Genomic DNA, 23066 nt, shown 5'->3' on the forward strand with positions numbered 1-23066 from the left:
CACACACACCCCTATCCCAGAATTTGGGGTCCCATCGCGGCCAGGCGGGGATGGGGCGTTTGTAACGGGTGGGTGTGTCGGGCCCGGGGGAGGGGATGGGGGTTGAGGTGGTGGTGGTGTGTGTGGGGGGGGTGTGTGTGTGTGTATGCCCAGGCGGGAGGAACCCGGTTTACCTCAGGAAAAAAAAAAACAACCAACTTTTTTAAAAATTTCGGGGTGTCGCGAGCAGCGGTTCCCCCCGCGGGGGGAGCCGTCCCCTCCCCGGGATGGTGGGAATGGATGGAGGGGCCAGCGGTTCCCCAAATGTGGTGCCACCCGTGGGGAGAGCGGCGGTGGGATGTTGGGAGGCTTTGGAAGAGAAATCCTTTCAGGGAGAAATGGGGGGTGGGATTTGCCTTTACGAGGATGAAATGGAGATGGTTCCAGACGGAGATGATGGTTCCCTCGGCAGCCTGGGCCCTGGTCACCCGGTGCCGGCTCCCACTCAGGCAGGTTTTGTTCCAGAAAATAAGGCTGGTACAAAAGGCCGGTTTTTGGTCAGGTGGAAGTCCTGGACAGAGGAGGGTATGATCTGATGTTCCAACCATCTAGGAAGGAAATATGAGACCAAAATGCTTGCATTCCGAGGTGAAAGGAAATCTAGTAAGGGCTTAAGCTCTGGGAATGCCTGTTATTTTTTTTTCTGCTCATTATGGTCTCTTATTCCGTACCGTAATATGTCTGAAAGAGAAGGCCTTGGGTTGTTCCTTCCACCTCTTGTGCAAACTGTGGTATTTACTATGTTCTGAGTACTTCTTAGAAGTATTTTGGGGAATATGATATGAAAACCCCACCGCACCTAAAGGCTATACTGCTTTATTTCCATTTGGAAGCGAAGCAGAATGAGGAAAAAAAGCTTTCCAAGAAGTGATAAAAGGCCATGGCTTGGGTTCTTGGTCTTGCACGTGAGTAGGTCTGAAGGCCTAAAATACTGCTGTGTTGCTAAACAGATGCAGAATGTGGGTTTTCATACTGGTTTCTGGTCACCTGTAGTTTAAGCTAATCTCATTCTTCTAGCTGCTGAGAGTCTCTTTGACAGCTAATGAGAATATTCTGGTTTTTCTTCCAGGTTTTCCTTTCAGTGCCGTTCTCCTCTCCGTGGCAAGGGCCGCCTTTTGAAGCAGCACATTCATTCTCCCCTTCAAGCACCATAAGTCTCATTTGCCAGCTTCAGAACCATGGCAACAGAAGAAAAGAAGCCAGATGCAGAATCCACCAAAACACAATCTACTCCTTCCTCCTCGACCAATCAGAGCAAGGTGTGTGTGGGGCTCCGAACAATATCCGTGTAAATACAACTACCTGCATATTCAACAGGCAAACCAGACTTAGAGAATTGAATTCTCATATAGATTAAGAGCTTCTCCAGATTTCTGCTTCTGCTGTTGTCTCGAGCTGAAAACTGTGCTGAGGATTTTATGGGAAAAGTGGAGTACAGCCTCTTTTGTTGTGCTAGTGTGGTTTTTTTTTTGTTTGTTTGTTTTTTTGTTTAGTGGAAAGTCTTGCTTGAGCATTACAAAGGCAGGTTGGGTGTATCCTTGGGGTGCCTAGAGGCAACCAGAGAATTGGTGAATCTGTGATAGTAGCTGCAAAGTGGGCAGACGGTCATTATTCAGTTTCTTTGAAGCCTGCAAACGCTCAAAGGAGGTGTTACTGTCTATCTGTGAACCCTTCACAAAAGGTGAAAAAAAAAAAAGTATTTTAGGGGTTTGGAGGAATTGGCCTGTGATTTAATTCATGATAAGGATGGAAATTGCAAACACTTAAAAGCTCTTCACAGATCAGTTTGGAGAGGATGATCTTGCTCTGCCAGACACTTTCTGGTTGGGCTGTTGGATTACTCTCACCTGTTTGTTATTGGCTTGGATGAAATTCACACTAAAGGTGATTTGGTGTTGTGCATGCACCAGTGAGGCACTGCTGTCCCCAGACAGCAAAGGTGTGCATTTTGTTTTGTTTTTTTAATTTGGAGGCGGGGGGAAATGTAAATGCTGGAATATCTACTATGGTGAACAGTCATGCAGTCCATTACTGTGTACTGACCCAGTCTGATACAGAGCTTGTCACCGAGATCCTAAATTTGGAATTTATTCAACTCATTCATATATATTTTTCTTACAGCCTGCGCCAGTAAAACCAAACTATGCTCTGAAGTTCACGTTAGCGGGACATACAAAGGCAGTCTCATCAGTAAAGTTTAGTCCTAATGGCGAGTGGCTAGCCAGCTCCTGTAAGTATTGCTTTCTTTTTTTTTTTTATCTCATCTGAAACATGCAAATGTGGGCCTTGGAGAACTGCTTGTCTTTAGTGTTGCCCTCATCAGATGAGGGAGGAATGTAGTGTCGTGATTTTTTGTTAAAGAGGAGCAATCCCAAAGCTGTCAGTCTTTGAGATAATCTGCTTTAAGCTTTTTAAATTCTATTACTTTGAACACTGGATCTTCTGTGCATTGCCAAGTTGGAGACTTCTTGCCTTTTCAAGTTTCCTTACTGAGCAAATGGGCAAAAGCAAATAGAGGATTCTTTTCCTGTGCAAAGGAAACCCTTGTGCTTTTCTGTATCGCTAGACAGAGCTTAAGTTTTTAAATTAAACTTTGTGTACAGTATCTGCAGGCAGAAGCTGGGCTCTGGGAAAGGAGGAGGGTGGCTTTGTGCTGATTGACTGGGCTGTAGAGTGTGGTTATGGCAGCCTGGCCATGTTCTTCTGTGCCTGTGGTGGTTAATAAGTCAGAGCCTTTGATTACCCCAGTGAAATGTGTGGAAGGTTATTATAGTGTTTCACTGCTTGTTCTCTGAAGTGGTAGATCAAGTCCTTTTCCTGTCATTTGGTATTTCCTAAATTGGTATTTCCTAAATTTTTTTTGGTAGTCAACGTTGTTGGAGAGCTTCCCTTTGAAAACTCATTTATGTGACTCTGTGATCCGGAGAGTATCCATATATAAGGAAAGGGCAATAAGAAACAGCATTGCTGAATATAATGGTGAGGGCAACGTGAACATCTTCCAGACATAGGATTGACTGAGGTCTTTGTCTTAACTGCAAAGAGCCTTAATAAGGCCAGTGCAATGTACTATATATAAATGATTTTTACATTTAAGTAACCTCTGAAAGTGCCCCCCTCTCCCCTATCCAGGTTTTTCAACCTCTACCTCTAGCAAATATCAACCTTTTTCTCTGGCGTGTTTTGCAAATTAACACGGATATTATGTTTGGGTTTTTGCAGCCATTAATTCAGTCCAGCTTGTGCTGTAATTTTTGTTCTTTTTGAGCAAAAGCATTTCAGCATTCCTATGGAACGGTACTACTTTCACCACTGGCAATCTAAAACAAAAGTAGAAACCCAAGTTGTCATCAGAGAAACTAAAGCAGCTGGAGACTTTGTGCATTCCAGGCAGTTTATGTAATCTCAGCTGCTGCAGCTTGGCGTGTACGAAACTGTTCTTTACCAATTACATATTGCCTTCTACACTTGGGTCTGCTCGGGGAGGGAGACAGACCCAGGGTTTGCAGAGTTGTAGCTCATGCATTTCTTTCCAACTGGAAGTGACACCTGTATCTGTTAGTGCTGTTGATACCTTTAACTGGCACATTCTTTTCCAGCTGCTGACAAACTCATTAAGATTTGGGGAGCATATGATGGCAAGTTTGAGAAAACAATATCTGGTCATAAACTGGTAAGTAGGAGGAGATTGCTCTGCACTTGAATATGAATTTACTTAAGAGAATCATAGAATTGTTTAGGTTGAAAAAGACCTTTAAGGTCATCAAGTCCAACTGCAAACCTAATACTACCAAGTCCACCGCTAAATCATGTCTCTGAGCACTACATCTACATGTCTTTTAAATACCTCTGGGGATGGTGACTCCACCACTTCCCTGAGCAGCCCATTCCAGTTTTTGACAGCCCTTTCCGTGAAGAAATTTTTCCTACTATCCAATCTACTTGTAAAGAGTTTTGCTTTCTTCTCCTCATCTAGAAATTTCCATCCTTGGTTAGTTTGACTCATGTAAAAGGCTTGTTCTTCAGTCTGGGTTTGTACTACTTTGTTTATACAGTCCTGTACAACAGCCTGGGACTGGAAATGCTGGAGTAATACTGGGTCAGGCTGGGAATATGGGTGAAGTGCAGCCGATAATGGAGTACCTGCATGCACAGTGCCTTCCCGATTTCTTGAGCCCCTCCATTTCAGGAACACCAACCTCAGACACCAGGCAATGCATTCTTGGGTGAAAATCTCTGTAAACTGTTCCCTCTTTCCTTTGTATATGGAGCAGAGTGGCTTGCCTTTTAAGGAGATTGAATTTTTCTTGTGGGTTTGCCTACATAAACACAACACTTACTCATTCGGCAAAGTTCTAAAGAAAACTCAAACTCCCAAACCCTTCGGTTTTGTTTTCAAAAGTTTCTCACGTGCTAAATTTTCGTAAGTGAAAATGAAGATTCACCAAAAGAAAAACCAGTAGAATCTTGTTCTTGTCCAGCCCTTAGGGATTCAGACCATAAAGAAGAAGCCATTTGTCATGAAGAGAAGCCACTTATTCAGATTAGTTTATATAGCATACTGTTTATGAATTCCAAGAAAGGGTGTTGGTGGCCACAGTAAGAGCTATGTGAACAAGCCATTGATGGTTTTGGAGTATATGGCTCAGCTTAAAATGAACAAGTGCCAAAGGAGCTGTTAACTCAGTCAAATAATGAATTCCCAACCCTGAATTTTCTTTCATGCTTTGGCTGCGAATATAATATGCAGTCTGTGTTTTCCATTTTCCTGTGTCAGTGAATAAACAGAGCTGAGAAGAGCATTGTTTTCCTTTGTTTTAGGGTATCTCTGATGTTGCTTGGTCATCAGATTCCAACCTTCTTGTCTCTGCCTCTGATGATAAAACTCTCAAAATATGGGATGTGAGCTCGGTAAGGACGGAAACTATTATTTACGTTCCTTCTTCCCAGCATTAACTCATGTTCTTCTGAGAGACAGCCCTGGTGTGCTCTGATGAGAGAAAGTGGGGGTTTAAGCACTTGCTCCCCTTTGGGTAATACTCTTTCCTGCTTATAATGAGCTGCTGGTGGAATGGGCTGTGAGGATAAACGAGTTTTGCTGGCTGTTTTTGGAAAGAGGGGGTGCTTATGGCTGCCATGAGGAGCCTGGTTGTCTTCTGAGAGTGCTTAAGCCTTACAATGGCAATCCAACTGCAGGCTTTGTTTCTGAAAGCAGCCTCTCAAATAAAACCTGTTTGTACCTTCTTATCATAACTTCACCTATTTTTGCTTCTCTCCCCCTTCCTTTTTTTGTGATTACAATAAGAACTGGATAATTTGGTTGAATTTTGATTAGGTATGTTAAACTGCTTGGTTCTCTTAAGTTGCCCAAAGGGTTTGCAACTTGGCTGCGGTTGTTAAAAATGTCTTTTTTCTTTCCTGTTGTTTTGCTGTAGCTGGTCCTCTGCCCTTCTAACTCTGGGGTTAGAGGTGTTTTCTTTATGAGCAGTGATTAACCTTAGTGCAGCTTATCTGAATGCAGTTTTGGCTATGAAGGATGCTGTATACTTAACTCTGCTAAATCTTACTTCAGGGTAAGTGCTTGAAGACATTGAAAGGGCACAGTAACTACGTTTTCTGCTGCAACTTTAACCCTCAGTCAAACCTCATCGTGTCTGGATCAGTAAGTGATTTTATTTTTTTTTTTTCTTAGTGCAAAGCAAGTGCTGCACACCCCTGTCACCTGACACTGAGGGGACAGACAGGTTCTTTTAGGGATCTTTGGCAGAGTGATGACAGCACCAAATTGTAGTTAAAATTAAAGCTTTCTTTTCTTAACAGATTATTATGGTTAGTATAGCACAGAATTTATGATTAGAATGGCACAGGATTTCTACAAGCAGAATCAATGTAGTACAGTTTATAGGTAGCATAATACAGAATTTATAATACAACTTAATTTATAATTTCTAGTCACCTAGATTCTCACTTAACTCAAAGTATGTTTTCTGATCACTTGGACCCTCTGCAGGTAGGGTCAGATCTTAACACATGATTTGCTGTGTCAATAGAACAATCATAATCTAGGCTCCAAAGTCATATAAAAGAATACACATCAATCACCCAGTCCTTGGAGGAAGCAGATGATGGTGGGGGCATCCCTGGCTCCTGGGGGGTCACGGTCTTAGTGTCCAGCAGCAGTTCTGGTCCAGGTTCCCCCTTAGGATTTGTAACTGCTTGGTTTTGTAGGCAGTGCTCTGTGTGCTGTTAGGCTTCTCCACTGTGGGATGGGTGGTCACCACCACCATGGGCTTGGCTGGGTGTCTGGGACCTTCAAGGCTGGTGGGGAAGGGAGTAATCAGCCTGGTGCCCAGGAATCTCCAGGGTGGTAGGGAGGGGAAGAGGAAATCTGTTTGGTTTGTCCTCTTGGTTCACAGGACCTTCAGGGCCTGATAATGAGGGAAAGGGGACACTTAAGTGGCCTGCTTGGTCACAGAGAGTGGCTGCTTGCCTTGTAAAGTGGTGTTAGTTTTGCTAACCATGTGAGCGGAGGGTACCAGTCACATCCCCTTAGAATTTCAATTCTCTGTCTTCCACAAACGGATGAGTGGTGCACTGTCACTGCTGTCTTTGCTTGGGGACACAGTCAAAGCCCTTAACCCACCCTCAGCACGCAGGTTTCCTGCGCGGAGAGGAAGAGTTCAGGGAGCTGTGTTCCCAGTCTGTTATTTTTACCCTGCGTTGTGCTTTCCAGTGCAGCTGGAGGAAGGCACGTGCAGCTTGTCAGGCTGTCACACCTTGCATGCTTCGAATAGGTGCATCATTAAACCACCTTGTGCATGTTTCTTCAATCTCCAGTTTGACGAAAGCGTGAGGATATGGGATGTGAAGACAGGGAAGTGCCTCAAGACGTTGCCTGCTCATTCTGACCCGGTTTCAGCTGTAAGTCCCTTCCAGTAAATGAACATGCTGACATGCTTATTTTGTTTAGCAGAGCTCCTCTCCTGCTCTGTTGACGGAGAGTTTCACTGAATTTTTCACTGAATTTTTCGAGTTGGAAGGGACCATAGAGATCATCTAGTCCAAAAGAAGTGGGTTTGTGCTCTAACTCTTATTGTGGGGCCCTTGCACGGTGTGGTGGATGGGCTGTGGTGGATTTGCCAGTGGTTGTTGCTCAACGAGAATGAAATGAGCAGTGTTTTCTTTACAATCGATATAGATTTTGGTCTTGGGTGTTAATGTGGGGAGCAGCGAACAGTGTTGTGCCTGTCAGGCCTGAGTCTGGTAGTCTGATGCTGGGGCACAGATTTGTGGTCACTTGAGGGTCAGAGAACGGTCTGTACATCTCTGTTTCTGTGTTCTTCCAAGCTGTTGCTGAAATCCAGAGCAGGGCAGTTCCATAGTATGCTCTGTTTCAAATCTCATTCATTCAATAGGTAAAAGGAGCTTGGAACACAGCAGTGTCCATTCAAATGAAGGAAGAACAGAAGGTGTTCAACTCCTAATATTTTGGAAATTAAGGGAACTGAAAAAAAATTGGGCCTCAGATGTGCTAAACCATGGCTGTCATAACGCGATTATTCTGCCTTGTATAGATGATGTTTCACACTTAAAAATGAACATTGGTACTAATTATTCTTTAAAATAGCAGTATTCTGAGGTGTAGTTCAAGGGAATAAATTGACGTTAAAACATACATGTGGCTACATATGAGGTTAAATTCTGTGCCCTTATAAGGTATATTATCCCCGAATTTGATACTGCTATTATTTGAGCAGCTAATGCTGTTTGAACAGAGTATTTGTGTGTGCAGGTGTTCTTCTTAGCTTCTGCAGAAACATGTACTCCAGTCCCTGATGCTCAAATAAACAGCTGTAGTTAACATCCCTCCATCTTTATAATTACACCAGACAAACTGAGGGGCAAAGAATCTTGACTTATGTTGCCCATCTAAACTCGTGCCTGTTGTTTGTATGTCATGTTGATTTCCTGCTTCTATCCACGTGTGTTGCGGTGTCGTTTATAGGTAGCATAATACAGAATTTATAATACAACTTAATTTATAATTTCTAGTCACCTAGATTCTCACTTAACTCAAAGTATGTTTTCTGATCACTTGGACCCTCTGCAGGTAGGGTCAGATCTTAACACATGATTTGCTGTGTCAATAGAACAATCATAATCTAGGCTCCAAAGTCATATAAAAGAATACACATCAATCACCCAGTCCTTGGAGGAAGCAGATGATGGTGGGGGCATCCCTGGCTCCTGGGGGGTCACGGTCTTAGTGTCCAGCAGCAGTTCTGGTCCAGGTTCCCCCTTAGGATTTGTAACTGCTTGGTTTTGTAGGCAGTGCTCTGTGTGCTGTTAGGCTTCTCCACTGTGGGATGGGTGGTCACCACCACCATGGGCTTGGCTGGGTGCCTGGGACCTTCAAGGCTGGTGGGGAAGGGAGTAATCAGCCTGGTGCCCAGGAATCTCCAGGGTGGTAGGGAGGGGAAGAGGAAATCTGTTTGGTTTGTCCTCTTGGTTCACAGGACCTTCAGGGCCTGATAATGAGGGAAAGGGGACACTTAAGTGGCCTGCTTGGTCACAGAGAGTGGCTGCTTGCCTTGTAAAGTGGTGTTAGTTTTGCTAACCATGTGAGCGGAGGGTACCAGTCACATCCCCTTAGAATTTCAATTCTCTGTCTTCCACAAACGGATGAGTGGTGCACTGTCACTGCTGTCTTTGCTTGGGGACACAGTCAAAGCCCTTAACCCACCCTCAGCACGCAGGTTTCCTGCGCGGAGAGGAAGAGTTCAGGGAGCTGTGTTCCCAGTCTGTTATTTTTACCCTGCGTTGTGCTTTCCAGTGCAGCTGGAGGAAGGCACGTGCAGCTTGTCAGGCTGTCACACCTTGCATGCTTCGAATAGGTGCATCATTAAACCACCTTGTGCATGTTTCTTCAATCTCCAGTTTGACGAAAGCGTGAGGATATGGGATGTGAAGACAGGGAAGTGCCTCAAGACGTTGCCTGCTCATTCTGACCCGGTTTCAGCTGTAAGTCCCTTCCAGTAAATGAACATGCTGACATGCTTATTTTGTTTAGCAGAGCTCCTCTCCTGCTCTGTTGACGGAGAGTTTCACTGAATTTTTCACTGAATTTTTCGAGTTGGAAGGGACCATAGAGATCATCTAGTCCAAAAGAAGTGGGTTTGTGCTCTAACTCTTATTGTGGGGCCCTTGCACGGTGTGGTGGATGGGCTGTGGTGGATTTGCCAGTGGTTGTTGCTCAACGAGAATGAAATGAGCAGTGTTTTCTTTACAATCGATATAGATTTTGGTCTTGGGTGTTAATGTGGGGAGCAGCGAACAGTGTTGTGCCCGTCAGGCCTGGGTCTGGCAGTCTGATACTGGGGCACAGATTTGTGGTCACTTGAGGGTCAGAGAACGGTCTGTACATCTTTGTTTCTGTGTTCTTCCAAGCTGTTGCTGAAATCCAGAGCAGGGCAGTTCCATAGTATGCTCTGTTTCAAATCTCATTCATTCAATAGGTAAAAGGAGCTTGGAACACAGCAGTGTCCATTCAAATGAAGGAAGAACAGAAGGTGTTCAACTCCTAATATTTTGGAAATTAAGGGAACTGAAAAAAAATTGGGCCTCAGATGTGCTAAACCATGGCTGTCATAACGCGATTATTCTGCCTTGTATAGATGATGTTTCACACTTAAAAATGAACATTGGTACTAATTATTCTTTAAAATAGCAGTATTCTGAGGTGTAGTTCAAGGGAATAAATTGACGTTAAAACATACATGTGGCTACATATGAGGTTAAATTCTGTGCCCTTATAAGGTATATTATCCCCGAATTTGATACTGCTATTATTTGAGCAGCTAATGCTGTTTGAACAGAGTATTTGTGTGTGCAGGTGTTCTTCTTAGCTTCTGCAGAAACATGTACTCCAGTCCCTGATGCTCAAATAAACAGCTGTAGTTAACATCCCTCCATCTTTATAATTACACCAGACAAACTGAGGGGCAAAGAATCTTGACTTATGTTGCCCATCTAAACTCGTGCCTGTTGTTTGTATGTCATGTTGATTTCCTGCTTCTATCCACGTGTGTTGCGGTGTCGGTAATGGAAGTACTTTCAGTGGGGCTTAAAATTTTGATCTTTGTGAACATCAGTAAAGTTATTTTTCCCCTTCTCTAATATTGCAGGTGCATTTTAATCGTGATGGATCCCTGATAGTGTCAAGTAGCTATGATGGACTCTGGTAAGTGGTTATTTCTTGTGGCACTGTTCAAACCTTTTGCGTTTAAAAAAAACCCCTACTTTTATTTGTAATGTTAAAATCAGAACAAAGACTTCAGACCCAATAGTAATGATTCTTGTTTGGTTTTCATAGTCGAATCTGGGATACAGCATCAGGGCAGTGCTTGAAAACTCTCATAGGTAAGTAGGAATACTTCTTGTGTTTTAGTCTTCGTTTTTAATTTGTGAAAAAGATACTCTGCATTGTTGCTGTGAACAGTGGCTTCTTGAAGCTCTGTTTTGCTGTGTTTTTGCCATTGTTAGTACCTGTTGTCCTCCTGTCTGTTGCAATAAGAGAAACTGTCCTCTCACGTGAATGGGAACTTGCTTAAGCTTTGAGAGCTGTGTAGTGTAGGTGGACAAATGAGAGTTTTCCAAAGTTTTCTACCATTCAGCTGTGCAGGGCTCACTGTACAGCTGTTCAAAGTTGTAACGATAGAGATTTGTGCTGTGGATGTGATGGAAACGAGTGGTCTGTGACTACAGGAGCTGCCTGCTTTTACTGCAAGATGCACGAGGCATCTTGTGAACATGGCTAATAAAAGGAAACCACCTGTTGGGCATATGTTCCCTAGACCTCCATATTCTTATAGAGCATTATATAGTTGAGTTATATGGCACTACAAATCTATGGCATGTATTCTAATGTAGTGATTTTTGAAAGGTAGAGATACGGTCTTGCTTTGATAAGTACTCATACGAGGAAGGAAATTTAGTTACAAATGGTTATTTAAAATATTTGTGAGAAAAATGCTTAATATCCTTTACTTAAATTACTGAAAACAATCACCTTCCTTACACCTCTGATTTTTCTGAAATATCAAGGGACAACAAAACTGAAAGCCTGTTTCAGTGAAACAAATAACAACAAATTATTGTCAAAAGAATTTATCTGTCAATGAGACAATACAGCTGTGCACTGTTTAATATCACTTTTATTTTCACTGCAGATGATGATAATCCTCCTGTGTCTTTTGTGAAATTCTCTCCAAATGGCAAATACATACTAGCTGCAACTTTGGACAAGTAGGTATTTTTTTAAAAAAGGAGGAGAATATGAATGGCACGGCAGTAAAATTTATACTTTGGGGTTAACTAATGCTGCATTCTGAAGCCAGGCTAAAGTGATCCGTGTAGACTTTAAAAACTGATAAGAAGAAACTTACTGCCACTGGGAAACTGTCAGAAGAAAAAAAAATGGGAACTAAAATCTTTGTTTTTCTGTTGTTTTCTAGCACTCTTAAACTTTGGGACTACAGCAAAGGAAAGGTAAAAACAATCCTGTCTCACTATGTAGACTTAGCTTGTAGGAAGATCTGGATTTTGTATATGCTTTTTAAGCTTGCCAAGCATTTTATGAATACTGTGGAAAAAAGCATTAGTACCTCTTATTGGAGAGGACTTAATATACCTTTATAAAAAAAAGTGATTTGACCACCTGTATAGCCCTGAGACATTAAGTAAAGCCATGTTTCTGCATTTTTCTCCTTACGAACAATACATTGCTGTTTCTCTCTTTCTCTGTGGTAATGTGGCAAATTGAGGGCTTCCCCCTCAAATTGTTTAGTGTTGAAGGGCAGAGATGGCCTCTGCATCCTCTAGATAAGGTGGTGGGGTAGGAAGCACAGGCAGATGTTTAGTCTGCTCAGCCAAGAGAATTTGTCCTTTACTGAGAAAACTACCTCCCAGTTGTATTCATGTCTTGTGGCTCTTTGCTTTCAGTGCCTGAAGACGTACACAGGACACAAAAATGAGAAGTACTGCATATTTGCAAATTTCTCTGTTACCGGTGGAAAGGTTAGTACTTATTTGAGATGCTTTTTACCAACGTGCATTTTTTTACTGCTTTTCTCTGTAGAAAAAAAGAGTAGTTCGGGGATGGAAACCTCCTTTGGTGGGTGCTGGTTCACGGGTGCTGTAGTGTGGTGGGAGAAGAGGGTGTCCTGGGGAGTCCCTGTGGGCAGCTCTGGTGTCTGTGTCTCTGGGTGAGCCTGCTGTCCTGCTGCAGAAGTGGAAAGAGCTTTCCTGCAGCAGGAGAGCAGCTGCTCCTGTCTGGGTTGAGAGAGAATGAGCCCCATCAAGCAGTCATCTAATGTTGGCATTTCCCTTTCATACGATGATAGATGTTTACTGAAGAATAGCAGTTAGATATAGATGAGAATTATTTAATAACTATGTTTTTTCTTTGCCCCTCCAGTGGATTGTGTCTGGTTCAGAAGACAACCTGGTTTATATTTGGAACCTTCAGACAAAAGAGATTGTACAGAAATTACAAGGGCACACAGGTATGGAAGATAATTTTGTTTTTATTGATATAACATCCCTCACGTCAGCTTGTACTGAGGGTTTAGCTTGAGCATTTTCTGTCTGATATTTAGTTTCGACTGTCAGACTCAAAAATTCTCAACTGGCTGATGCTTAACTGAACCCTAGCAGTTTACTCCTTTTTATGAAGGGCTTTTTATGGGCGTTGCAAGTATTTATTCTTCCACTGTGAGAACTTTGATGTCAGCTTACAAAAAAGATTTCCTCGAGTTCTGAACTGGTTGAGATATTTAAGCAACTCGTAATATTAGGGACTTTGCCCATTAACATCTTTTGGAGCTGCAGCTCTTGAAAGGGTAAGGACTGAAGTTTGTACGTGTCAGTACGTGTGCCTGTTTGTACTGAGGGTTTAGCTTGAGCATTTTCTCTCTGATATTTAGTTTCGACTGTCAGACTCAAAAATTCTCAACTGGCTGATGCTTAACTGAACCCTAGCAGTTTACTCCTTTTTATGAAGGGCTTTTTATGGGCGTTGCAAGTATTTATTCTTCCACTGTGAGAACTTTGATGTCAGCTTACAAAAAAGATTTCCTCGAGTTCTGAACTGGTTGAGATATTTAAGCAACTCGTAATATTAGGGACTTTGCCCATTAACATCTTTTGGAGCTGCAGCTCTTGAAAGGGTAAGGACTGAAGTTTGTACGTGTCAGTACGTGTGCCTGTTGAAGGCAGAGTTGAGCAGGGATTGAGATGCCACCTGATGGGTACTTCAGTCTGAGTCCTGTCGGAGAGCAGCACTTTGTATCAACTAGAAGGAGCTGTGCTGTGGAATTTAAACATGCTTATTCCTTTGCAGGACCATTGATTTGGCCTGTAAGTCGGGGCAGTGGCAGCAGGTTTTCATTTTCAGGCTCGGGCAAGGCTCTAAAGATGAAGTGCTATTGAAGTATTGAATGGGATGTTGGAAATACCTTACATGGAAAGAAAAAACTGAGCTGGGATTTTATTAGCTGTGTCTGACATAATATGCCAAGGGTTTTGTCTGTGAAGTAAGCAAGGACTAGAATCTGGAGAGTTCTCACATCTTGAAACCTGTCAAACACTTTCCAACTACTTACTCTCAATTCTTTTTTGCTGGCATTTCCTCTCACAGAGAGGCAGTAGTTGGAAAATAGTTATGAATAACATGTTTGTAATTCTGCTACAAGGAAATAGTAACTTGGCTCTTGCTGTATTTTCAGAAATGCCTGCTAGGAACCAAATTTCATTGCTGTAAATAATGCTATTTTTATATCTTTTCTTTTTACCTAGATGTTGTAATCTCAACAGCTTGTCACCCAACAGAAAACATCATTGCATCAGCGGCACTAGAAAACGACAAAACAATTAAACTGTGGAAGAGTGACTGTTAAACGTTCCAGTATCACTTTAGAGACTGTCAGGAAAAAGATGTTTTTAAAAAAAAAATATTAAAAAAACCACATGAGAATAATAAATCCAGTTTGGCAGGAAACCTGAAGAATTGATAAAGTGGTTTCTGTTAGTCTTGGCCCAAAGAAAACGTCTTAGCTCTTTGCTAGAACCGGGCAACGTGGTGGAAACAAACAAACAAACAAAAAGATGCAGTGTCTCCTTTTCTTGCCTAATGTTTTGGCAGCAAATGGATCGTTCTGACATCGCGTTACAAGTGTCAGCCTTGTGTTGGACACCCCAAAGATACTGTACTTTATGGTGGCATCACTTCTGGGCACTGTCGCTGCTTAAGGAGGAGCTGCCAGTCTACTTTGTAACAGTAAGTTAAGTCACGAGCCCAGACATGTGTGGGATTTTTTTTTTCTAAAATGTCTAATTTTTTTTATTTTTTATTTTTATTTTTTTTTTTCCAGAATGTAGGTTCTAGTCTTGGGAAGTTTCTGTATTGTTTTAACTAGGAGTACTGCATCTTTAAGGGTGCTTCATTTTAAACACTCAGCTCAAACTTTGTGACCAAATAAAACCATACAGATTTCCAGATTTCCCTCTTCCTGCCCCTGACTTGACTCCTGTGGTGAAATCTCCTCTTAACTTCTGTATAGTCGCTTACCTCTTGTTACGTGTGTTTAATAGATGCTGTTCTAGAGCAAAGTTACAGTTCTTCTGTTAATCATTAAAATGAATCCTGCTTGTAGTTGTTCTCGGCATACTTTAATTTTTATTTTTTTTTTTCCTCTTCTGGTTAAAAAAGCGAGCTCACTCACAGAACACTGTAAAGTTATTTCAATGTAAAAAAATGGAAAAAAAAAAAAGACCCAGACTTTTTGTATCTTGAAAAATCCATCGTATGAAACTGTATTGATAATGGCATGACTCTGTATCTGTTTCAGCGTTGGTATTTCTTTCCCTTTTTGTCATACCCATGTGGTATTTACACATCCAAAAAAAAACTACAAAAAAACCCATATGCCGTAATAAAAAAGGTGGGATTTTATGTGTATGTTCGTGGTAAGAGCGTGCTGGTGTGAAGTGTCTGTCCCAAGAAGCCTCCCTTCTGGACACCTTTAGAAGGAAGTAGTTCTGGAGCAGCTCCTTCTGTGGAGGACTGGCTGTGTGGTGCTTCGTGGCTGTTGTGGAGAGAGAGAAGGAGGGCATAACTCAAGTTGAAATTTGTTTAAAAGAAAGTGAGAGGATCGAACTGAAGGTGTCCTCAGCAGAGGCAACATTCGTACAAACCCTCTCGGAGCCCTTTAGCTAAGGGGAAAGGAATCTGCCCTCGTCGAGCCCAAGGGGCAGAGCAGGCCAAGGGATGGATGATCCAGGAGTTAGCATTTATTGCACCCAAAGGGTTCCCCTTGTTACGGGGATCTTTTGTTCCTGGTGAAGCAAAAATCCTTTTTTTTTTTTTTTTTTTTTTGTATCAACCTCATGTACTTGTTAATGAAAATCAATTACAGCACAAACTTCTCCTCTGGTGGCTGCTGGGAGACTGCCTTGCTCTACCCTCAGCGAAGAAGACAGCTGCAAGACATGAGGTATAGCTTTTCCTTTTAAAATATAAAAATAGAGTTCATGTGGAGCTGGTGCTAAAGTGGCTATTAATAATATCACTGTCTTTTGAGGTTTTTCATTACCCCCAGGAAAGGACACCGTGTCTCTAGACTTAGTGAGCGTCGCTGCTGAAGTAATAAATTTTTTTCATTATTATTTATTTTTTTTTTTCAGTCTTTTTCTCCCAGGCCAATGAACCTTTTCAGTTGCAAGATGTGGCTGGTGGAGGAGCTGGTGTATTGCTTCAGCAAAGCATTTTCATGTAGATTGAAAAATGTTTCCTGGCATAGTGCTTCCCCTGGAACGGTGTTTGTGCTATGGCCTTCCCTGCCCCCTGAGCCGAGGGGCTCTGGAGAAGATGGAGATGGTTTCCCTGCAAATCTCTTGAAGAAGGATCTTCTTTTCCCCCAGGCTGAAGAGTCCTGATGTAAAGGATCTGCTAGAAAGCTGTCCTTTGTAAAGGTTGTGTTTAAAGTCCCTAATATCCCACCTGGGAGCAGAATCATTGAATTGTTGAGGTTGGAGGAGATCTTAAAGATTATCAAATCCAACCATCAACAGCACGGCCAAGTTACCACTAACCCATGTCCCTCAGCACCAAGTCTATCTGTCTTTTGAATCCCTCCAGGGATGGTGACCTCCAGGGATGGACACTTCCCTGGGCAGCCTGTTCTGATGTTTCATAACATTTTTGGTGAAGATTTTCTTTCCTAATATCCATCCTAAATCTTTCCTGGTGCAACTTGAGGCCATTTCCTCTTGTTTATCTCCTGTTACTTGGGACAAGAGATTGATCCCAGTGCTACACCCTCCTTTTGGGTTGTGGAGAGCGAGAAGGTCTCCCCTCAGCCTCCTCTCCAGAGTGAACAACCTTGGTTCCTCAACTGCTTCTTGCAGGACTTGTGCTCTACAAAATTGGCATGAGCTCTCAGCTATACCTGTGTCCAGCCTGGAGTGGATTGATTGATGACCAGGATTAGCTAATTGTGGTGACTGGTCTGGTGCTTGTTGGGTGATAGGGGCTGGAGCATGTTGTGTGGGGATAAGTGAGCTGTCACCCTGGGGCTCTGCTCTGCCGGGAGCTTTTAGGCTGAGGAAAAGCAGAATATGGGCAAAAAAAGGAACCGGAGAAAGGAGAAAAAAAAACATGGTTAGATGCCACGAAGTAGGTGGCAGTGCCTTAACCGTATGCGTGTTGTATAGGCCACTAGGACCTCTTCCATCCTTATCAAGGGGAGTGCTAACCTTCTCTCCTTTCATACAACACACTGGATGGCTTGCATCTGACGGTATTTAAACTTCCATCAAACCGCTTCTATTTCGGATCGGGTGAGTAAATAATCGTTGTCTTTTTCTTCTCAGTTTAACATCTCTTTCTGATTCCCATAAGAAATGTTTACACTAGTTCCTTTTATACGTGTAAAAGCCCTGAAAACCCCGTTAAAATAGCATTGACGCGCGCATCTTGCCGTCTCTTTAATATATTCACCGCCACCGGCCAATCAGAGCGCAGAGGCCCCATCCTCTTGGACTGCCCTCTGCCGTTGACTCCGTGCCCCCGCCCAACGGCCACCTTCACCGGGGGAGGGCGCTTCTGCTTCCGCCTCGCTAATGGCGGCGGGGAGGGGCCTCTGGGTCCGCCGGTTCGAGTCCCGCCCCGGGAGGGGAGCTGCGGGCCGGGTGCGGGGGGGGTGGGCGCGACGGGTGGAGCTCTGCTTCCCGCAGGGATGAGCTCTAAAGCAGGATTTGCGGGCGAAACCCGTCTAATCTGCGCAGGGTTGAGCCGTCTTTCTGGGTATCCCGAAGGTTTAAGCGGGAACGCGTTTGTACCGGGGGAATTTGCTAATCCCATTTTTCTCAGGCGGGGGAGGAGGGCCCTTTCCTACCGCCTTCCTGCTGCCCCCGGGCGGATAAATCTCTCGGAAGGGCAGCCGAGCTAATGACAAGTTAAAAAGAAACGTACGCTGGTTCCAGATGTGGAAGCAGTTGCAGAGGTTGGTTTGGTTTTTTTGTTGTTTTTTTTTTCTCTCCTTTTTTTTTGGTGTTTTTTTTTCCCCTTTTTCTAAAGGTCTTTGCCTTCTACATGCCAAGGGAATAAACCCAAAGCAAACGTCTGGCCAAATCAGCTCCTCAGACTGGCCCTGGGCGATGCTGTGGGGACAGCATGATGTTCTTACCCATCCCGGTGTCCCGTTGTCCATCCCACCGACGCCAGGTATTGTGCACCGGGCTGTCCCTTGTCCCCATCGGCTCTCCCGGAGCTTCTCCCCCGGTTCCCTGCAGGAAAGAGCAGCTGGTGCCAGTCGTGGAGGAGTGGATTTGCCGGACGAGTCTGCAGATGGAGCCAGGTGCTGTGCCCAGAGACATGCACGGCCTCAAGGCCACCAGCTGCCCAGAGCTGCTGCACCACCCCAGCATGGAGTCATAGAATTATAGAGTCATAGACTCATGGAATGGTTTGGGTTGGAAGGGACCTTAAAGATCATCCAGTTCCAACCCCCTGCCCTGGGCAGGGACACCTCCCACCAGACCAGGTTGCTCCAAGCCCCATCCAGCCTGGCCTTGAACCCCTCCAGGGATGGGGCAGCCACAGCTTCTCTGGGCAGCCTGGGCCAGGCTCTCACCACCCTCACACCGAAGAATTTCTTCCTATTATCTCATCTAAATCTCCCCTCTTTCAGTTTAAAACCCTTTCCCCTTCTCTTATGGCTCCCCTCCCTGATCAAGAGTCCCTCCCCATCTCTCCTGGAGCCCCTTTAGGGACTGGAAGGGGCTCTAAGGTCTCCCTGGAGCCTTCTCTTCTCCAGACTGAACCCCCCCAACTCTCTCAGCCTGTCCTCCCAGCAGAGGGGCTCCAGCCTTCAGACCACCTCCATGGCCTCCTCTTCACTCCAACAGCTCCATGTTCTTCTTGTGCTGAGGAATCCAAAGCTGGATGCAATTCTCCAAGCAGGGTCTCACCAGAGCCCAGGCTGCTCCTGACCGCCCCTTCTAGATACCGATGAGTTTATTAAGGGATTAAAAGTTAGCTTCCCCCCTCTTATTGAATGCTCTGATTTATGCATGTGTTTAAATCAATCCCATTTCCTGCGTTTCATCCCTTCTCCCCGAGGCTTTCAGGCTTTGCTGTGTTAGACTCTTCATTATAATCACATTGTTTGGAGGCAAGCGAGATGCTGTGGGTGGTTTAAGTGATTGGAATAAATGAGCTACATTACTTAGGCACTTCTCCCAGGTGCTAATTGCCCCTCCTGAGCTCTAGATGCCCAGACTTGGGCAAGTTTGTGCTGCTTCCTAGTGAAATATTAACGAGCCATCCTGCTAATGAAGATGCTGTGTGGAGATTAGGTCCGTGTCCCTGCCTGGTTGGGAGCTGTGTCTGGCAGAGGAGGTGCCCGCAGGGCTGGGGTGCCCAGGGTGGGGGATTCTGGGTGCCGTTAGCAGGCGGTTGCTGGATGGGCTACATAAGCAGCTTATTTTGTCATTTTAATTTTTTAATCCCACGCATTCGGTCACGCTCTCTTATTAGTAAGCATTAGCTCTCTAAGTCCCATTAGCTCCACCAAGAGCTGGGGCTTTGCTTGTGGGGACACTGGTGAGGGAGCCAGCGGGGGTCTGGGGGCCTGATCCTGTGGTTGGTGATGTCCATGATGCCCCATGTGGCTGCGGGTCTGGTCCTGGCCCAGGGGGATGGGAGCCATCACAGCTCAGTGCTTTCCTCCTCTGTGCCCCTCATCCCTTTCCCAACCTCCAAACAACCCCAACTGGGTCCCTCCAGAGCCCATGCAAACCTGGGACTGGCCCCATTTGGCTTCTTGCTGCTTTATTAAGGCAACTATTTTCTTGTGCATGAATCCTATGATACATTCCAACCCACCTCTCCCTCCATCAGGTTTTCCCTTTAACCCCCTGGCCATCCCCAGGGCCGTACTGTGCTAGAGAATCTCAAGCCTTGGATTTAAAATTAGTTGACTGCTTCTCTTTAATAAAATTATTCCTCCTCTCTTTAAATAGCACAATATGTCACAGAAAGCCGGTGGGTCCGTTCGTGAAGATGAGGCAGCTCAGAGATGAAAAAGAGGAGGGGAAAATAAATAATAAAAAAAAACAAAGTAAAAGCACACATCTCCCCAAACCCCTTCTGCCTAATCCAACTGAATTAGAGGATTTCGAAGTGGATTTAAAACTAAATCTTGATTAGGGAGAATTTCTCTCCAAGAGCTGCTGCACGGTGGTATTAATGGGAAGTGATCGTGGACAGAGGAAATAGGACAGAAATAACCGAGGGTAGCACATACGCACTCACGTCTGTGCAGGAACGGAGGGAGCCGGCGAATTTCTCAGGAGGAAAAGGGAGAAATTAAGCATCGACGTCGCCAGACTGGGGGCCACGGGGGGCAGCCAGATCCCTGCTGCACCCCGAGTTCTGGGGGAGGGTTTGGCAGGTGAGAATCAAGCGAGGTGCACGGCCTGAGGGGTGGAAGAGCTGGAGGAGAGGTGGTGTCTGCCCCAGACGCTGGTGTTCCGTCCTCCGAGCCCCCATGCTCTCAGGACACATGCCTGGAGGTGCCCATGGGATCCTCTCGCTGTTGACCGTCGTCTTCGTCCTCCCAGAGGGTAAGTGGCACCGTCCCTGGGGTGTGGGGTCTGGGGTGCTTTGGGGTTACGGTTGGTCACGTCCTCCCTGAGCCCAGGTTGCTCACGTGGGGTGTATCCTGGGGGTGGATGTGGGGCCATCCTGCTCCAGGTGATGAAGCTGCGTGTTCCTGTGTGCTGGAGGGTTTTTGGATGGAGCTAATGTCATCCTGTTTTGTACAAAACAAGGGCATGAGGGTAAGGAGTTGGGGCCAGGAGCTGGGATCTCCTGGGTTCCCCTTTTCCCAGGAGCTGGGATCTCCTGGGTTCCCCTTTCCTGGTCCTGCTGGGGCAGGGACTCCCCTCGCTGTGCCTGGCTGTGTGAGGGGGCTCACCGACCCCCCCAGAAACCCCGGGGTAGCAGACGAGGCCAGGATCCCTCAGGAAGGGCTGAGAGGTGGGGAAAGGCAAATTTTTTTTCTGCTGTGATTAATAACCCAGGGATCAGGTACTGCGCTTGCACTCTAGGGACGGTGTAAATGAATATCCTTTGAAGGCTTCGTTGTTTTTTTTAAAGAAACCTGAGAAATGGCTTAATTCCCATGCTGGTCTAGGGCAAGCAATTCTCAGACACGGTCGCTGACCCTGCAGGGAAGGACTGAGCTGCTGCCAATATAAGTGTGTAAGGCTCTGGGGACACACCAGAGCCACAGTCCCGGGGTCACACCAACACCTCTGTCCCGGGGTGACAGGCGTGTTGGCTCACAGTTGCTCTGAATGAAGGTTTCCCTTCTGTTTCCCAGTTGTTTTTACCCCTCTGATGGACCCTGCGATAAAAGCAGGGAGAAAACCACCCCCCTGATGCGAATGTCTCCAACGCAGGCGCAGCTGAAACTGCAGGAATTTGGTTAAAACGCGCCAAAGCTGTTTCTGAGAGTGACCAAGCCCTGACTGGGTGATGGCTGTGGTTGGGAGGTTTCACCTACTGTTTTCAAACCCTGTTTCAGAGCTCTCTTGTCCCCACTATTTGATCCCAGCTGAAATCTCAGGTTAATCTCTGATTTTGCACTGACCTCTAGCGGGAGATGTTTTTATATATTTATATATTTTTGGGCCCACTGGGTAAACAAGTGGCAGCAGCTTCGGGCTCCGGCGCGGTGCTTAATGCGACGTGGCAAGGCAGAGAGCGCTGCGAAGCTGTCGTTAGAGAGCAGCCAGGAAGGAGTTGAAGTATTTTTTTTTTCCCCCCTGGAAAAATCCAATTGTCTTTCATCTGGTTCTCGTTTAGTGTCCGGACTCCAGTGTTATGGCTGCAACATTATCGTTGGCACCAAAAACGTGGACATGGGGTGCTCCAACCCAGAGGTGATCACCTGCTCCCACTCCCACCAGGGCTTCAAACACCGGTTCTGCATTAAGACAGAGAGTGGTGAGTTTGCCCCGGGGCGGGGGGGGTGCTGGGGCAGCAGGGGGTGCTGGATGGAGCTGGTGATGCTCAAAAAAAAATAATCAAAACAAGCCTTGAAGCCTTCACACGGGACCTGGCCCCGGGGGCAAGGCTGGCAGAGCATCACCCTCCATCTGAATGTCACCGTCCTGCCCTGTGCTTGCTTTGCAGTGGTCCTGGGCATCCTGCTGACCAGCGGCTGTGCCACCTCCCGTCACTGCCAGCAGCAGGAGCTGCCGGGGGTCCGCATCCACTGCTGCGACACAGACCTCTGCAACGGCTCCCCCCAAGCCCCCCGGCCACCCCCTGGCCTCGCTGGTGGCCACCTCCTGCTGCCCTGCATCCTCGCTGCGCTGCTCCTCTCCTGAGCCCCCCATGACTGGGGCGAGGGGGGAAAGGGACCCTCGGGGGGGAGGCTGGGACAGGGATGTCCCCATCCTTGCTCTTACAGGTGGGCAGGATGCCCTCCTCTCCCTTCTCCTCAATAAAAGGTGCCCTGGAAAGGTCTCAGTGATGCCCTGGAAAGGTTTCAGTGATGCCCTGGTGGTGGGACTGCATCCCAGTGAGGATGGGGGACATGTCACCGGGTTCAGGGGGGGCACCAGCGTGGGGCATGGGACCATAGGACCAGGGGTACCCATTGCCATCCGTGGGGACTCTGCCCACGTCCCCGTGGGGCACTGGGAGCCGAGCCCTGCTCTTCCCACGAGAGGGCATCCTCAGCCCTTGCTCCATCACTCAGCATCCCCACGGGTGGGCTTCGGGGTGTGGGGATGGAGCGCCCCCCCCTTGCTCAGGGCAGTGGGGGTCCCGTGGGATGGGTGGGCGGTGGGGTGGGCCCACGTGGAATGAACAGGGTTCTTTTGTTTTCAGACGTTTTCCCAGCTCGAGAGGCCAAAACGGGAGCTTTAACAGGAAAATCTCATCCCGTGCGGATGGGAGCCCGAGTGGCTCATTCAAGGTCGTCGCGGGGGTTTGCGGTAGAGCTGGGAATTAAATGCATATGTCTCAAGAGCCAGCCTTGTGCTTTTATCACCAGGGAAACAGCATAAACCTCACTGGTGAGAAATGAATGAAATATGTTTATTATAATTTTTTTGTTCTTTAGCTAAAAAAAAAAAAAAATAATGCAAAAGACCTTTTCCATGCAAAACATCGGCTTTTGATGGCATTTGTCAGATGTGTATCAGAAAACAAGTCAAAACTCTACTAAAAATATTATCCGAGGCACCTTCCCGGCAGAAGCACCTTGGGGCTGACGCGTTCAGATTCTGCAGATTCGAAATAAAAAAGAAATCCGCAAACAGATCCTGTAGAAATGACAAGAACAATAACACCAATTCCCTCTCTTTCTCCTTAAAACGTTCCATTATGATTTTCAGGGGAGCACGGAACGTTTCCTTGGCGGCTGGAGTTATTCTGGCTGCCGGTTCTTTAT

The 23066-nt window shown here is 45.7% G+C and overlaps 2 protein-coding genes across 3 annotated transcripts; both read left to right on the top strand.

Moving 5' to 3' along the window:
- Positions 1 to 374: 374 nt before the first annotated feature.
- Positions 375 to 15055, top strand: WDR5 (WD repeat domain 5). Its single transcript, XM_014943064.1, has 13 exons — positions 375 to 1298; positions 2161 to 2269; positions 3639 to 3712; positions 4861 to 4950; positions 5612 to 5701; positions 6877 to 6960; positions 10224 to 10279; positions 10412 to 10458; positions 11268 to 11343; positions 11553 to 11586; positions 12040 to 12114; positions 12515 to 12602; positions 13894 to 15055. The coding sequence occupies exons 1-13, from the start codon at positions 1218 to 1220 to the stop codon at positions 13992 to 13994; spliced, it is 1005 nt and encodes a 334-aa protein (XP_014798550.1). The 5' UTR covers positions 375 to 1217; the 3' UTR covers positions 13995 to 15055.
- Positions 15056 to 17348: 2293 nt separating this feature from the next.
- Positions 17349 to 22183, top strand: LOC106888535 (ly6/PLAUR domain-containing protein 1-like). Of its 2 annotated transcripts, XM_014942795.1 has the most exons (4): positions 17349 to 17600; positions 19621 to 20223; positions 21470 to 21610; positions 21800 to 22183. In XM_014942795.1, exons 2-4 carry the CDS (start codon positions 20148 to 20150, stop codon positions 21994 to 21996), a joined length of 414 nt encoding a protein of 137 aa, XP_014798281.1. In that variant the 5' UTR covers positions 17349 to 17600; positions 19621 to 20147; the 3' UTR covers positions 21997 to 22183. The 2 variants fall into 2 exon arrangements, with proteins under 2 accessions (XP_014798281.1, XP_014798283.1); XM_014942797.1 differs by lacking the exon at positions 17349 to 17600 and having other exon boundaries at positions 19588 to 20223.
- The last annotated feature ends 883 nt before the right edge of the window (positions 22184 to 23066 follow it).

This window comes from Calidris pugnax, unplaced genomic scaffold, assembly GCF_001431845.1.
Source record: "Calidris pugnax isolate Ruff unplaced genomic scaffold, ASM143184v1 scaffold102, whole genome shotgun sequence".
Classification (NCBI taxonomy): Eukaryota; Metazoa; Chordata; class Aves; order Charadriiformes; family Scolopacidae; genus Calidris; species Calidris pugnax.